The 16,571-nt window shown below is 41.5% G+C and overlaps 1 protein-coding gene across 1 annotated transcript; it reads right to left on the bottom strand.

Annotated features, from left to right (window-relative positions):
- Nucleotides 1-14,263: 14,263 nt before the first annotated feature.
- LOC120054415 (immediate early response gene 5 protein-like) lies at nt 14,264-16,084 on the bottom strand. The gene has a single exon (XM_039001831.1). It carries the CDS (start codon nt 15,741-15,743, stop codon nt 14,832-14,834), a length of 912 nt encoding a protein of 303 aa, XP_038857759.1. The 5' UTR covers nt 15,744-16,084; the 3' UTR covers nt 14,264-14,831.
- Between the last annotated feature and the right edge of the window lie 487 nt (nt 16,085-16,571).

Consider the following 16,571-nt stretch of genomic DNA (forward strand, 5'->3'; position numbering starts at 1 on the left):
CGACTAGCTAATATCTGAGGGCAACACTACATTGTAAAGGGGTTGCCGTGAATTTGACAGTAGCTTACAGGCAACTCGTGGCAAGTAAAATGCTGTAGTTCTACTGTAAAATACAGTTGAAGTCGGAAGTTTACATACACCTTAGCCAAATACATTTAAACTCAGTTTTTCACAATTCCTGACATTAAATCCTAGTAAAAATTCCCTGTCTTAGGTCAGCACCCCCACAACATGATGCTGCCATCCCTGTGCTTCACGGTTGGGATGGTGTTCTTCGGCTTGCAAGCCTCTCCCTTTTTCCTCCAAACATAACGATGGTCATTATGGCCAAACAGTTCTATTTTTGTTTCATCAGACCAGAGGTTATTTCTCCAAAATGTACAGTCTTTGTCCCCATGTGCAGTTGCAAACCGTAGTCTGGCTTTTTTGTGGCGGTTTTGGAGCAGTGGCTTCTTCCTTGCTGAGCGGCCTTTCAGGTTATATTGATATAGGACTTGTTTAACTGTGAATATAAATACTTTTGTACCTGTTTCCTTCAGCATCTTCACAAGGTCCTTTGCTGTTGTTCTGGGATTGATTTGCACTTTTCACAACAAAGTACGTTCATCTCTAGGAGACAGAACGCGTCTCCTTCCTGAGCGGTATGACGGCTGCGTGGTCCCATGGTGTTTATACTTGCGTACTATTGTTTGTACAGATGAACGTGGTACGTTCAGGTGTTTGGAAATTGCTCCCAAGGATGAACCAGACTTGTGGAGGTCTACAATCCTTTTTCTGAGGTCTTGGCTGATTTCTTTTGATTTCCCATGATGTCAAGCAAAGAGGCACTGAGTTCGAAGATAGGCCTTTAAATACATCCACAGGTACACCTCCAATTGACTCAAATGATGTCAGTTAGCCTATCAGAAGCTTCTAAAGCCATGACATAATATTCTGGAATTTTCCAAGCTGTTTAATTGCACAGTCAACTTAGCGTATGTAAACTTCTGACCCACTGGAATTGTGATACAGTGAATTATAAGTGAAATAATCTGTCTGTAAACAATTGTTGGAAAAATTACTTGTGTCATGCACAAAGTAGATGTCCTAACCGACTTGCCAAAACTATAGTTTGTTAACAAGACATTTGTGGAGTAGTTTAAAAAAGGCCTTAACAAAGGCTTTCAAAGTGGTAGTGACTACAGGGCAAAACAGACCAAAGGGACATTTTTTATTTTCATTTAACCTTTATTTAAACTAGGCAAGTCAGTGAAGAAAAGTGTTTTGTTAAGAACAAAGCCTGCCCCAGCAATACTCTAACCCGGACGACGCTGGGCCATTTGTGCACCGCCCTATGGGATTCCCAATCACAGCCTGTTATAATACAGCCTGGAATCGAACCAGGGTCTATAGTGATGCCTCTAGAACTGAGATGCAGTGCCTTAGACTGCTACGCCACTTGGGAGCAGACTTGGCTAAATACTCAACCATTTACGGTTAAGACTTGCTGCCACTCCAATCAGGTGAAATAGGGGCGCTTATATTTGTCCCCTATAAATTTTAAATTGATAGGGCACGATAACCACATACGAGTTAAATAGGTACATCATTCTCACTCATGGGTGCAACAAATATAGCCTCTTACAAGGTACGCCTCAAAATATGTTAATGAGCCAGAAACAGCATGCACCCACAAGTGATCAAAAGATTTTGCGCTCCAAAGATAAGGTACAGTACCGTATTTTGTGGGGTGGATTACAGTACCATTTGAAATACAACAACTTCAACACACAACAGAGTATTGTGTATATTGATAAATATAAAGGAAGGAAATATTGATAATACCCAAAATGACCGAATAAATTACAGTTTTCCGTTATAGTATAGTATGCTGGGTCATTTAAGGGGTTAGTCAGTTGATTGGTCTGTTTTGGATCAGAGAGTTGCATCTCTGATGTAAGCCTTCCTATCTGGGCTCACTTGGTGGTCTGAGATCCCATCACTATGAGCAGCTTTCGGATTTAGTTCCTGCTTGGATTACTCCTCCTTCCTTGTCCCTCCCCCATTTTCTCTCTCTCTCTCTCTCTCTCTCTCTCTCTCTCTCTCTCTCTCTCTCTCTCTCTCTCTCTCTCTCTCTCTCTCTCTCTCTCTCTGTCTCTGTCTCTGTCTCTGTCTCTGTCTCTGTCTCTCTCTGTCTCTGTCTCTCTCTGTCTCTCTCTCTCTCTCTCTCTCTCTCTCTCTCTCTCTCTCTCTCTCTGTCTTTTTCTTCCCTGCAAAATCCTATAGTCTCCTTAAGCATCTGTTAGCTTGGCGACTTGAGCGGGAGAGAGGCAGGGATAGGAGCACACACACAAACACACCGTGCCATTCCTTATGAGGTCACTGGGGCAGGATGTGTGTGTTTGTGACTGACAGGCTGTCTCAAGTGAGTCTAGAACAGTGCACTGACCCGGTGGCCCTGCCAAGCTCTGTGGGAAACAGAACAAGATACAGTGCCTTCAGAAACTATTCACACCCCTTGACTTTTTTTCAACAAAAAAAATTGTGTTACAGCCGGAATTTAAAATGGAGTAAAACGATAATGCAGTGTTTCCCAAACTCGGTCCTGGGGACCCCAAGGGGGGCACGTTTTGGTTTTTGCCCTAGCACTACACAGCTGATTCAAATAATCAAAGCTGGATGATTAGTTGATTATTTGAATCAGCTGTGTAGTGCTAGGGCAAAAAACAAAACATGCACCCCTTGGGGTCCCCAGGACCGAGTTTGGAAAACCCTGACATAATGTCAAAGTAGAATTATGTTTTTCAACATTTTTACTAATGAATTAAAAATGAAAAGCTGAAATGTCTTTTGTCAAGAACTATTCAACCCCTTTGTTATGGCAAGCCTAAATAAGTTCAGGAGTAAAAATTAGCTTAACAAGTCACATATGTTGTGTTTTACATTATTTTGGAATGACTGTAAGGTACCTCAGTCGAGCAGTGGATTTCAAACACATATTCAACCACAAAGACCAGGGAGGTTTTCAAGTGCCTCGCAAAGAAGGGCACCTATTGGTAGATGGGTAAAAATAAAGCAGACATTGAATATCCCTATGAGCATGGTGAAGTTATTAATTACACTTTGGATGGTGTATCAATATACCCAGTCACTACAAAGATAAAGGCTCAGTTGTCGGAGAGGAAGGAAACTGCTCAGGGATTTCACCATTAGGCCAATGGTGACTTTAAATCAGTTACAAAGTTTAATGGCTGTGATAGGAAAAGACTGAGGAGGGATCAACAACATTGTAGTTACTCCACAATACTAACCTAATTGACAGAGTGAAAATAAGGAAGCCTGTAGAGAATAAAACATATTCCAAAACATGTATTCTGTTGGCAACAAAGCACTAAAGTAATACTGCAAAACATTTGGCAAAGCAATTCACTTTTAGTTCTGAATACAAAGTGTTTTGTTCGGGGCAAATCCAATACAACACATTACTGAGAACCACTCTCCATATTTTCAAGCATAATGGTGGCTGCATCATGTTATGGGTATGCTTGTCGTCAGCAAGGACTAGGGAGTTTTTCAGGATAAAAAAATGGAATGGAGCTAAGCACAGGCAAAATCCTAGAGGAAACCCTGGTTCAGTCTGCTTTCCACCAGACACTCTGACATTAATTAAACTTTCAGCAGGACAATAAATTAAAACACAAGGCCAAATATACACTGGAGTTGCTTACCAAGAAGACAATGAATGATCCCGAATGGCCGAGTTTAAGTTTTGACTTAAATCTGCTTAAAAATCCATGGCAAGTCCTAAAAATGAATTTTTAGCAATGATCAACAACCAATTTGACAGATCTTGAAGAATTTTGAAAAAAATGAAATGGCCAAATATTGTAAAATCCAGGTATGTAAGGCTCTTAGAGACTTACCCAGAAAGACTCACAGCTGTAATTGCTGCCAAATATGATTCTAACATATATTGGCTCAGGGGTGTGTGTGAATACTTATGTAAATTAGATATTTCTGTATTTCATTTTCAATACATTTCCAAAAACTGTATTTGTCAATATGGGGTATTGTGGGTAGATGGGTGAGAGAAAAAAATATATTTAATAAATAATCAATTTTGAATTCAGGCAGCAAAATATGGAATAATTCAATGGGTATGAATACTTTCTGAAACTAAGGACCCAGACACAGTGGTTCACACACACACACACACACACACACACACACACACACACACACACACACACACACACACACACACACACACACACACACACACACACACACACACACACACACACACACACACACACACACACACACACACACACACACGTGAACAAGTAAATAAGGCAGTTATATACCTTCTAGGAAAGGAGTGGAAGAGAGAGGGTGGAAAAGCTTGCACATACTGTATATACACACACATACACCCGTGTAAGGAGCTCACGTATCACAATGTGGTGTTCATGACAGTTTGGACACGACGGTTAACAGGGTGGTGCAGTTTAGAGTTTCTTGTTGTCAACGTCTCCAGCAGGTGCCCCTTGAGATAAGTGCGTGTGCATGTGTGGTTCGTTTATCCTTGTGGGGTCCTAAAATTCCCCAAAGTCCCCACAAGGATAGTAAAACAAGGAAAATGCTATTTTAAGCTTAGGGGTTAGATTTAGGGTTAGGGTTAGAATTAGGGTTAGTGGTTAGGGTTAAGAATTAGGTTTAGGTTTAGGGTTAAGGTTAGGATTCTGGTTGGGGTTAGAATTAGGGTTAGGGGTTAGTGGTTAGGTTTAAGAATTAGGTTTAGGTTTAGGGTTAGGATTACATGTTAAGGTTAGGGTTAGGGTTAAGGTTAGGGAGTTAGGGAAAATAGGATTTTGAATGGAAATACATTTTAGGTCACCATGAGGATAGACTAAGTGTGTGTGTGTGTGTGCGTGCGTGTGTGCGTGCGTGCGTGCGTGCGTGCGTGCGTGCGTGCGTGCGTGCGTGCGTGCGTGTGTTTATATTTAACTGTAGGAGCCAGCAGTCGAGAAATGCTGCTCCATAGTTCTTTAACCTTGACAATAGATTATCGACATACATCATACTGAATGAATGTCATGATTATCCCCACCTCTCTCTCTCTCTTTCTCTCTCGCTCTCTCTCTCTCTCTCATCTAATCTGTTTTGATAAATACCACAGTAGATAGGGACAACAATAGCAGTAGTTCACTAGAGTAAATAGTTAGGGATTTGGAGGTACAGACAGTACTGTATCTTAGGAAGTGTTGTTGTAAATGATTGAACAGCTGTATTCCAGTCATATTCACTAATCTCCATATGGCATTGGTAGGCAACTAGATTTAGCCGCGGGCCGATTTTTTTCTGAACGGATGGTCGGGGGTCCGGAACATATTGATAATAATTTGTACACTGCAAATAGACCACAACGAAGCCCGGATAGAGGTTGTATTTAAAAAATAACAATAATTCCATACGTCTCTTTTATTATTTGTGGGAGTAGTTAGGAACAGATTTTTAAAAAACATTTTTTTTGTTGTAGCTGAATTCCTGATGATTTGAATTTTTTTATAACAAATCTTTGGAAGGGGCAAAATAAATCACTTGTGGGGTGGTTTTGGCGCGAGGGCTGCCTATTGCACATACACAAGTGCATGCAAGCAAACACACAGGACCAGAGGCATAGGACCAGAGGCAGAGCAGGACAAGCATTACCTCACTGTTGCTAAGTGCCATCGCACTGTTTTGTTTTTGTGTTTTGGCAAAGAGAGACAAAGCTCGAGGATCTCAAGCTGAGAAACAATGTGGGCTGCTCTAGCAAACTGGACGTTCACTTAATGTTAGATATAGAGCTAAATATGTATGTTTCAACATTATTTGGTAAAAAAAATATTTTTAACCACAGATGGAAAGTGTGTGTTTACAGTTGGAAGATGAATGAAAGGAATATAACTGTAACAGTAGCATATTCTACTGTATATGTTAGGGATGTCAAACTCCGTATATTTGTGCAGACAGAAAAACACTTCTGAATGTGTGAGAGATAGAGAGGTATTTGAAAGTGACCGCCTCTGTTTGTTGTCAGGGCAGCTGCTGCCGTTCGTTACTAGGCCACGCTGTGCTCCCTCCCTCCCTCCCGCTCGCGGCTTGTTATGTCTCCTTAGCAACACTCCGGCTCTTAAACACTTCATTGACCACGTTAGAAACAGCCGGGCCAACCTTGACTCCTTCCCCCTCTGTTTTAACACAGCGGCCTGGATCCTCTCGCAGGAAACCAGTCGCTATTGTTCCTCGTTAGCAACGATGGTAGCAAGACACGAGACAGATAGTAAAATTGTGTCACATTTGACCCCTGTTAGCAGCTTGTGTCTTGGGTAGGAGTACTACCCAAATAAAAACACTACATGTACTTTAGTTGTGGGAATAGGGTGAGGGGTCTGCCCTTTTTACCAGAATGACCCTCACTTTCTGGCCTCTGCCTCTCGTTCAAAAGGTCAATTGTGTCATCCGACAGGGGATCTATGTTGAGTGACAGAGAATGTACACAAACAGTGTGAAGCAATCCAGTGCAAGACAAATCGATACTAATTGGATAAGGCTACTGCACTACTGCTTGTTTCGGCAATGGATTGTTTGGATAATTATGCTGCGAGGCGTGTCATAGGGGCTAGGAAACAGCTTCATAACAGTAAATAAAGCAGCTCTTAAATAACAGAGTTATAAGCGGTGCATAAAGACCTATATACGTTCTTATGTCGACAAATGTTCTTCCGATGTCAAACTAACATTCACAGGGTTTTAGGGATGGAGGTTTTGATTTATATTAATCATGTTAATTTTATGTATGGAAATTATATTTAGATATTATTTATTTCCCATATAAAGAAAAAAATATTTAGGGTTAAAAATCAATCCAGGGATTGGAGTTTCACAGAGAGGGATTGCCCCAGTCTTAGACAGTCCTCTACAGCCACATCAAACACAAGAGGTTTAACCAAGTAATTACTAAATACAAATTAAGGAGCTTTTCTCCACTAGCATCCAAAGCCAGTTCCAACATAGTATAGCCACAGGGAAAACATTATCATCTTTTAACCACCCAAGTCTTGTAGGCTTGTGATATGTGTGTGTCTGTCTGTGTCTGTCTGAGTGTTTACATTGCTGATGTATGTACCTATACTCGTGGTTCATAAACTTCATGTGATGCTGCACTTGCATTAGCTAAATGTATTTATACACAAGGTTGTTCTCTGTTCTATTTTCAGTGGTTACGTTCAAGTTAATTAGAGAGAAAATTGTGTGTAAATGAGTCAGAACAAAGACAAACAGTTGTCGTTTCTATTTGAGGGACAAACCCTGTGAACCCAGTCTGAGAATGCAGAGAGCCGTGTCTGTCTGGCCTGCCAGTTTTTGCTATGTGGACATATATGCTTAACCTGATAACAAACATATCCATACACCCCCCCCCCCCCCCCCCCCCCCCCAAAATGAAAATGTGAAACAGGTGCATCTCCTTGTCTTTCATTTGTACCCATCTGTCATGTCCTCCATTTTATTATTTCCCTCTCTTTCCCCTCTCTCTTCATTTCCCTCTCTGAACAAGTCAGAGCTTGTGGAGAGAGCGGGGCCAGACACAAACTGGAGGAGTTCCTCTTTAACAGGAAACTTGAGACCACTGTAGACAGAGAACAGAACATGCAGCCAACACACTGCACTTAGGGCTGGCCATGAATGAGTGCGTTTCATAAGGGTTTAGACACATTTGGACTGTGTGTGTGTGTGTGTGTGTGTGTGTGTGTGTGTGTGTGTGTGTGTGTGTGTGTGTGTGTGTGTGTGTGTGTGTGTGTGTGTGTGTGTGTGTGTGTGTGTGTGTGTGTGTGTGTGTGTGTGTGTGTGTGTGTGTGTGTGTGTGTGTGTTCGTTCATGAGGAACTCTTTGTCTTTGCTTTTTACGCACCACATTGGTGTTTTCAGCATACATTTCTGTGTGCATAAATAGTGTATGTATTTACATATAAACAACACTCACATATTTGGTTGTATCTATTCGTGAGATGGTTCTATCTTGTTAGAAGCTATCAGCTTTCACCCTGCCGCCAGCCAACCAACACCCCCTCCCCCTACTCCTCTCTCCTTCCCTCTCTCCCTCTTCCTCCCTCTCAGGAAGCCCAACCCTGGAATTGATCCCACACTGGCATTTTTCCCAGGATACCCCTCCCCCGATCCCCTTTTTACCCCACCCCCACTCTGACACCCCCCTTCCACTGCCCTCCCCCACCCCCCCCTGTCCTCCTGTCCTCCACCAGTTCCCAAGATAAACAAAGACCTCAGTTTGTCTGGGCTCCAACGGGGGTCACATAACCATGAATGGAGGGGCCAAATTGAAGGGGCTCCTTCTCTCTTTTTATAAGAAAAGGAGGAATGGCAGAGTTGTTTTTGTGATGGCCCAAGGGGGGTTGTACATGGTTGTATTGTATACCTGCAAACTTTAGGTTTAAGTTGTGTCTGTTTACTATTTGGCTTTTAATGCCAAGTAAAACATATAAAAAATAATCTAATCTCTATTTTATTTGTTTCAGCATTTTAAGGATATGTGGTGCTAAGTATGAAATGTCAATTACCTTCCGAGATTGTGTCGGTAAGAAATTTGAGATGATAGAAACATTCAGTAGGCTGTCACAGATCTATCCGAATAAGCCAGGAGATAAGGGCATGATTGTATGTGGTGTAACTGGTATTTCAATAACTCGACAGCTTGTGGGAGAGCATTCTCAGAATGCTGTGTTGGTTGTGTTTTGGAGAGCTTTGATAGGGTTTTGACAATTCCAGCGCACAGCGTTGATTCAATTGAACAAGGAGCTTTGAAAAGGAGAGGGATTTCTCCTTGTGTGTGCGTGTGTGTGTGTGTGTGTGTGTGTGTGTGTGTGTGTGTGTGTGTGTGTGTGTGTGTGTGTGTGTGTGTACGCGCTCTAGTAGTCAACCCCTCAGGCTAAGCAGTCACATGCTTTCAATCTCAAGGGTGTTTTTTAGAACAAGCTGCACAAGTGTCAGCTGAACTTTTTGTCTGTCAAACAAAGTTAAAGCAGAAAACATAGTGAACAAGTAAAGGGATTTGCAAATATTCATCAAAGCTGAAATAGACCGATGGATAGCTTGATAAATAGATTATTGGCCTATTGTGTTTTGGCTTCATTAAGAAGATATATTCATCTTGTTGAGAGAATCTAGACTAGAGTTTGTTGGCTTTCCTCACTTCCTGGTGACAAAGGGGTTATTGTGGCATAACTTGCCTGGACATGTTTCAGGAGTGGTGATTGGGCTGTTTGGTTGCTGCTCTGGAGAGCTTTCAGATGAACTAGAGAGAAGTAGGCCACAGAGGGACTGTGACCTCTAACCTTACATGTCAGGGGTCAAAACACCTTGGTCAAAACCCATCTATCTTCTTATGGCATTGCTTATCTACAGGTAACTGCGGACATCAAGGAAACATGAGTAAATGAGGGATACAAAATACATAGAAGCAGGTGCTTACACACAGGTGTGGTTCCTGAGTTAATTAAGCAAATGACATCCCATCATTCATAGGGTTATGTATGAAAAAGCCTAGTTGCCCATTATTTTGATTACCCTGGCTAGAAGAAGAGATCTCTGTGACTTTGAAAGAGGGGTCTCAAAGGAGCATAGGTGGTTTGAAGTGTGTGTGTTTGTCTCAGCCACTAGATCTCAACCCTAATGAACACTTACGGGAGATTCAGGAGCAGTGCCTGAGACAGTGTTTTCCACCACCATGAACAAAACACCAAATTATGGAATTTTTCGTGGAAGAATGGTGTCACATCACTCCAATAGAGTTCCAAACACTTGTAGAAGATATGCCAAGGCGCATTGAAGCTGTTCTGCCGGCTTGTGGTGCCCCAACACCCTATTAAGACACTATGTTGGTGTTTCCTTTATGTTGGCAGTTACCTGTATGTTGTAGCCTGTAAATATTCGGTTACTTTGCAATCAATATTGAAAGTGAAGTTAAAATAGTTACTTTGTTCAGTTACCATATGTGTATATTTCTAGTACAAAGCCTTTGTAAAAGGAGGTAATTACAGTACCAAATATTTTCATAAATAATATGTTGGCTATTCTCATTGTAAGAATGTAGAAGGTAAACTTTGTGCAGTCCTTTTTCACTGGCCCTCACACACTAAATGTTTGGCCACAGAGCCTGCGTGTTGGCATTGGGCCAACTGTGGCTTCAGCTTAGTATCTCAATGAGTACGTTTAATCAAACCAATATTTCCCTTAAATTCCTCAAGTTTAGCCCATACATTCCACTCTCTCTTTCCTTCTCACACCCACACAGTGGCTCAGCAGGGAATGGTTTCGCAACTCACTTCTCTGCTCTCTCTCCCTTTCTCTCGCTCTGTCTTTTTCCAGGAATCTGGGATTCTGGAAGAGGGGCCAACAGTTTCAGAGGGTGATGGGATGGACAGCTGCATGCATTTAGCTTGGAAGGAGCCAGGCATTTACAATGCCTTCAGAAAGTTTATTTCTGCATTTTGTTGTGTTACAGCCTGAATTGAACATTTATTAAATGGCGATTTTTTGTGTGTCACTGACCTACACACAATAGCCCATAATGTCAATGTGGAATTATGTTTTTCACCATTTTTACAAATTAATTACAAATGAAAAGCTGAAACGTCTTGAGTCAATGAGTATTCAACACTTTTGTTATGGCGAGCCTAAATAAGTTCAGGAGTAAATATGTGCTTAACAAGTCACATAATAAGTTGCATGGATTCCCTCTGTGTGCAATAATAGTGATAACATGATTTTTGAATGACTACCTCATTTCTGTACCCCACACGTACAATTATATGTAAGGTCCCTCAGTCAAGCACTGAATTTCAAACATAGATTCAACCACAAAGACCAGGGAGGTTTTCCAATGCAGCGCAAAGAAATGTACCTATTTGTAGATAGAAGCAAAAAACAAACAGCCATTGAATATTCCTTTGAGCATGGTGAAGTTATTAATTAACCTTTGGATGGTGTATCAATACACCCAGTCACTATAAAGATACACGTGTCCTCCCTTACTCAGTTGCTAGAAAGGAAGGAAACTGGTCAGGGATTTCACCATGAGGCCAATGGAGACTTTAAAACAGTTACAGAGTTTAATGGCTGTGATAGGAGAAAACTGAGGAGGGATCAACAACCTGTACAGAATAAAACATATTCCAAAACATGCATCCTGTTGGCAACAAGGCACTAAAGTAATACTGCAAAAAATGTGGCAAAGCAATACATTTTTTGTCCTGCATATAAAGTGTGGGAGATTAATTCACCTTTCAGCAGGACAATAACGTAAACACAAGGCCAAATAATACACTGGACTTGCTTCCCAAGAAGTCAGTCCTGAGTGACCGAGTCACAGTTTTGACTTAAATCTACTTGAAAATCTATGGCAAGACCTGAAAATGGTTGTTAAGCAATGATCAACAACCAACTCGAGCTTGAAGAATTTAGAAAAGAATAATGGGCACATGTTGCACAATCCAGGTGTGGAAAGCTCTTAGAGACTTACCCAGAAAGACGAACAGCTGAAATTGCTGCCAAAGGTGCTTCTACAAAGTATTGACTCAGGGGTGTGAATACTTATGTAAATTACATATTTCTGTATTTCATTTTCAATAAATGTACATACATTTCTAAAAACATGTTTTCACCCAAAAACATATTTGATCAATTTTGAAATAAGGCTCTAACACAACAAAATGTGGAATAAGTCAAGGGGTATGAATACTTTCTGAAGGCACTGTACTCACATGTGTGCAGCCTTCTGTCTGTCTCAATACTGGGAGCGGAGAGAGGATGGGCGCTTAGTAATTGCATCACATGCAGATTAGTCATGCAACATAAAACATGATCAGACAATAAAACCATTCCCACACCTGTAGAGATCCTTTAAACCCAGTCACTCTCCCCGTCTCTCTCACGCATGCAAGCATGCATACACTTGCACTACTTTTCATGAGAATAAGGTGATACGTATAATACCTAACCCTGTCCATAAATTCCTACCATCTTATAAAGCAAATATAACCAAGCCAATATATGCCTTTGGAAAAAGGACCACACATCATAAAGCAAGCTCCCCTCCAGTGTTCTTCAAACCTAGCCATTGGGATCTACAGGGTGTGCAAGGTTTCGTTCCAACCCTGCAATAAGATCCGATTCAACTGATCAAGGGCTTGATGATAAGTTGAGTCCGGTGTGGTACAGTAGCAACTGGCTCTAATCAAATCCTGCACATCCTGTGCATCCCCAGGAACCAGGATTCAAGTACACTGCTCCTCCCTTTTTTCTCCCTCTGTTTGTGTTCTGCTGGTGAGAGTGCTTGTCCTGGGACCGTCGTGACCCACATTCTATGTGTTAGCCTGCCTAGCCGGGATCCAGCCGGCTTTAGCCGCGCCTTCTGCTGCATCTCCAGGGAGCGCCGGCTATTAATACCCAGCTGTGACCGTGTGAAGACATGTGGCCATGCAGGACACAGCAGGCTAAATCCCATTTAAGCCCACGCTGCATTGCCTGCATAGCCGCATTGGACCAATTTGGTATTGGAAATATGTTCGGATGGTGCAAAGACATCCAAGGAATTACATTAGGGTTGTATACACTGAGTATACTAAACATTAGGAACACCTTCCTAATATTGAGTTGCACCAACAGCCTCAATTTGTAGGTCATGGACTCTACGAGTCGAAAGCGTTCTGTCAAGTTGGCTGGATGTCCTTTGGGTGGTGGACCATTCTTTATACACACGGAATACTGTTGAGAGTTAAAAACTCAGCAGCGTTGCAGTTTTTGGCATAAACCGGTGCGTCTGGCACTTACTACCATACCCCGTTCAAAGGCACTTAAATCTTTTGTCTTGCCTATTCGCCCTCTGAATGACACATACACAATCCATATCTCAATTGTCTCAAGGCTTAAACATCATTCTTTTAACCTGTCTGCTCCCCTTCATCTACACTGACAGAAGTGGATTTAACAAGTGACATCAATAAGGGATCATAGCTTTCACCTGTTCAGTCTATGTCATGGAAAGAGCAGGTGTCCTTAATGTTTTGTATACATAGCATATGTATGTAGTATCAATTGCACGCCTACACCGTTTTTTAAATTTAGTACCATTTAGTAATAGTACTCATTGAGATGTCACATGGATGTAAGGGTTTTCTCCTTTAATACCCACCATGTTGCACATTTTTAGACTGAGTCTATGTTTACTTCCCCAAGTGTACAGTACTATAGTGGGTCTATGGAAACCGTTTTCCTGTAGATTGGTTTCTTGACTTGGGCTGAGGAGTGAGGTTGTTACCTCACTGACATAGAAGTGTAAATATGTGTTAAGGTTGAACAAGCAATGGTATGGTTTAGATAGTTCATGTTGGTAAGAGAATGGTTCAGGTGACACTAGAATGGCCAAATGTATAATTAGCCGTAAGTCCATTAGGTTAAAAGCACCAGGTTACTGGAGCACAGCTCGTAGTTTACCTATTAGCCTACATGTTGAACAGTACAAACCAGGATTAGCTTCAACATAGCAGAGGCTAGAGTAGAAACCTGAGGCTGCATAGTAGACATGCCTGTAGGCACAATGAAAATGGTTCACAGAGAGCAGGAATAAGAAACTGGTTCGGCCTGACAAGTTTCCCGACTATCTGGAATGGTGAATGACCTAGAAATAATTCCTGAAAACATTTCCTCATCTTGATAAATAGGTTGGCTTTCCTCGTTGAGCTATAAAAAGTTGTAAAATGATTGGACCAGACTAGAGAAACATGCTGGTTGTCACTGGCATGGAGTCTTCTGTACATAGCCACATGACGCAAAGCAACAGCTGCTCTATCAAGGTCAAAAAAAATGTACTGGTGTTTAGTAACATTAGGCCAAGATTAGTATTTAGCGATAACACTATAATTGATGTAAGAATAGGCACAATGGAGCAAGCCTGAATTGACTGAGGATTAGTAGGGGCTACAAGTTGCAACATATTGTATTTGCTTGAAGAAAGAGTATCCCTTTAAATGGACAACATAAGATGTGATGACAAGAATTACTAAGTGTCATACCATACATATGATGATTTAGCATGAGTTAGCTACTGTGCAAATGGTATCCGACCTACCACATCTGCCAACCACCCCTACCAGGTGACACCGTCGCAGCACTTAGTGCATTATGTACAAACCAACCCAATGAAAAAAAGAGAGCAAAGAAAAGTGAATTGTTAAACAAAATGTTTTAATACGTGAGCATCACGCAATTATCATAATCCATGGCAGATACCAAAATACATAAATTCAGAATAGGACATGGGAAAACAGTATTTACAGGCACAATATTACAAATGTACAAGTCTTTATAAAACAAAGACATTAGAAAACAGTGACTGACAGATAAACGTCAGATGACGTCAGCATTGAGTGGTCACATTCAGTCCTGTAATATTACCCTTGTTAAGGATACATTTTAATAAATGATACTCGGAGCTTTTGGAATACTGTAGCTGACCTGTGTAGGAGCAGATAACAGAGTTAACTATCATAAGTCACTGATTACATTAGTATCGCTCCTCTAAATGCCACCTTGCTCGCATCCTTTCAACAGAAATTCCATGTAAATAGCTACAACAGTAGGCCTACTTTCATTGTGATCTTTTGGGGAATTCCAATTTACTACTGTCTTCCACGTTCCACCACGTGGGGTTAGAACTGCAACAGTTGATGAAACCTCCCGTTCTATCCCTATTAAAATCCCCCAAGTAGGATATCAAAATCACAGTTTCAACGTTTAAAAAGCAACAATTGCAGTACTCCAAGGGTTGAGGTTTTTGAGCATTTGATCACAACAGATTTGCCCAGAGTCACTGTCCTCTGCATCGGAGTCAGGCTGCTCTCCCTCTTTGTTACTCAGGAGTCCAGAAAAACTGGAACCGAATATTGTTATCAAACTCGATACATTGCTAGTGTCCATTTCTTCAGTTTCCCCTTTATTCTCATCGTTTGTAGAAGGTAGAGATGTGGAAGTTAGTTTCGTTCTTTTCGTTGGTGAGTCTGTGAGTTCAGAGTCATCGGCAGTCCGTTTCCTGTTAGTGTAAGCCTGGGGCGCTTTGGGCTCGTACGAATGTTTCTCCGCTGATTCACTGCTGTCCGTCTGGCAGTCTGTCGGCGTCTCCGTTTCCCCTTTTGGATCACTCGGAGAGGGAACACTGATACAGTTGGATGAGATAGCAGTAACAACACTGGCGACCTCACATGTCTGAGTAGCCTCCGGACTCTCTTCCGGGATTTTGATGTCGCTACATCCTGAATCCGAAACTCCATTTTCGGCGCTGTCTTGCTCGCCACTCGCTTGAGTTTCTACGTGGAGTGCCGCCGGGGATTCGACCACATCTCTGGGCTCCTGCTTGTCCACCGCCACTTTGCTTTCCTCGTCCGATTCAGACAGGCTCTCTGTCGAACCGGGGACCAATTTGTCTTGTTCTGAAGCCATGTACTCCCCCTCACACCACTCTCTTGCTTGCTGGGCGCTCAGGCATATGCCGCCGTAGTAGTCACTCAGGTATACTTGCCGGGCACTCCGTAGAACGAGGGAGACCAGTAGATTTTTGTGTAGTTTGATACCACCACGTTGCACTCGGGAATTATAAATCTTCCCGAGTGAAATACTCATAATCCGATGCGCCTCAACTTTAAACTCCATGATTAAAAACTATTCGTTTGGTAAGCAAAAGCACCCACTGTCTTAATTGTGCTTCAGTCCACGTCGAAACAACTGGTTAGAAAGGTAATCCTAAAATCCCGGGTGTAAATGTAGGCTATTCGAGTTTGTTTGTCCAGCTAACGACTGCACGCGATTCGCTTACAAATCGCACTGAATTCAACAGTGACGTAAATCTATATATATATATTTTTAGAAACTGGCATTTGATGAATGCAAGATGTGTTTCATCGTTCTCCTGAGCAGAATCAAATTGGTGCATGGGTGAAGAAATTAAAGGCTTTCATTAAATTCTTACACCTTTCCCTTCAATCAACAGCTGAGCATTAAGAGGAATGGGGCTGTATCTATTTTTAACACAGCTTTATACCCTAACGTAACAACCAGGCCAGCCAATGAAAATACGTGTCGTCTTTACAATCACTACGAATACAGCCCCGCCAAATTCATATGGACCAATGGGCGTGCGCTAAAAAGATAAATCAGATTTAAATACAAACCTGAGAGAGTGTTTTAAAGGAATAAACGCAATTTTAAACTGTCGGAATTAGCCTTCTAAAAATATATATAAAAGTGCACATAAAATATAATACCCAAGACATAGGCTATAGCTTATTATATGTAGGTTACTAATGTGATTTCACATTATGAATGAGCTTATTTGATCATTTTAGATTTAAAAAAAATCTATTTTATCCATTCATTTGGGCTATTTTACATTAGTCCAAAATGTTTCTGATGATCATACTTGTAATATCAGAAATGTGTTTAGATTTCCCCTTACTGTTATCTCCCGAACCAAAATGTTAG

The sequence above is a fragment of the Salvelinus namaycush genome, chromosome 10 (assembly GCF_016432855.1).
Source record: "Salvelinus namaycush isolate Seneca chromosome 10, SaNama_1.0, whole genome shotgun sequence".
Taxonomy (NCBI): domain Eukaryota; kingdom Metazoa; phylum Chordata; class Actinopteri; order Salmoniformes; family Salmonidae; genus Salvelinus; species Salvelinus namaycush.

Bases quoted from the DNA above. Each gene is read 5' to 3' on its own strand.
- LOC120054415 (XM_039001831.1), bottom strand. From the start codon at position 15,743: ATGGAGTTTAAAGTTGAGGCGCATCGGATTATGAGTATTTCACTCGGG.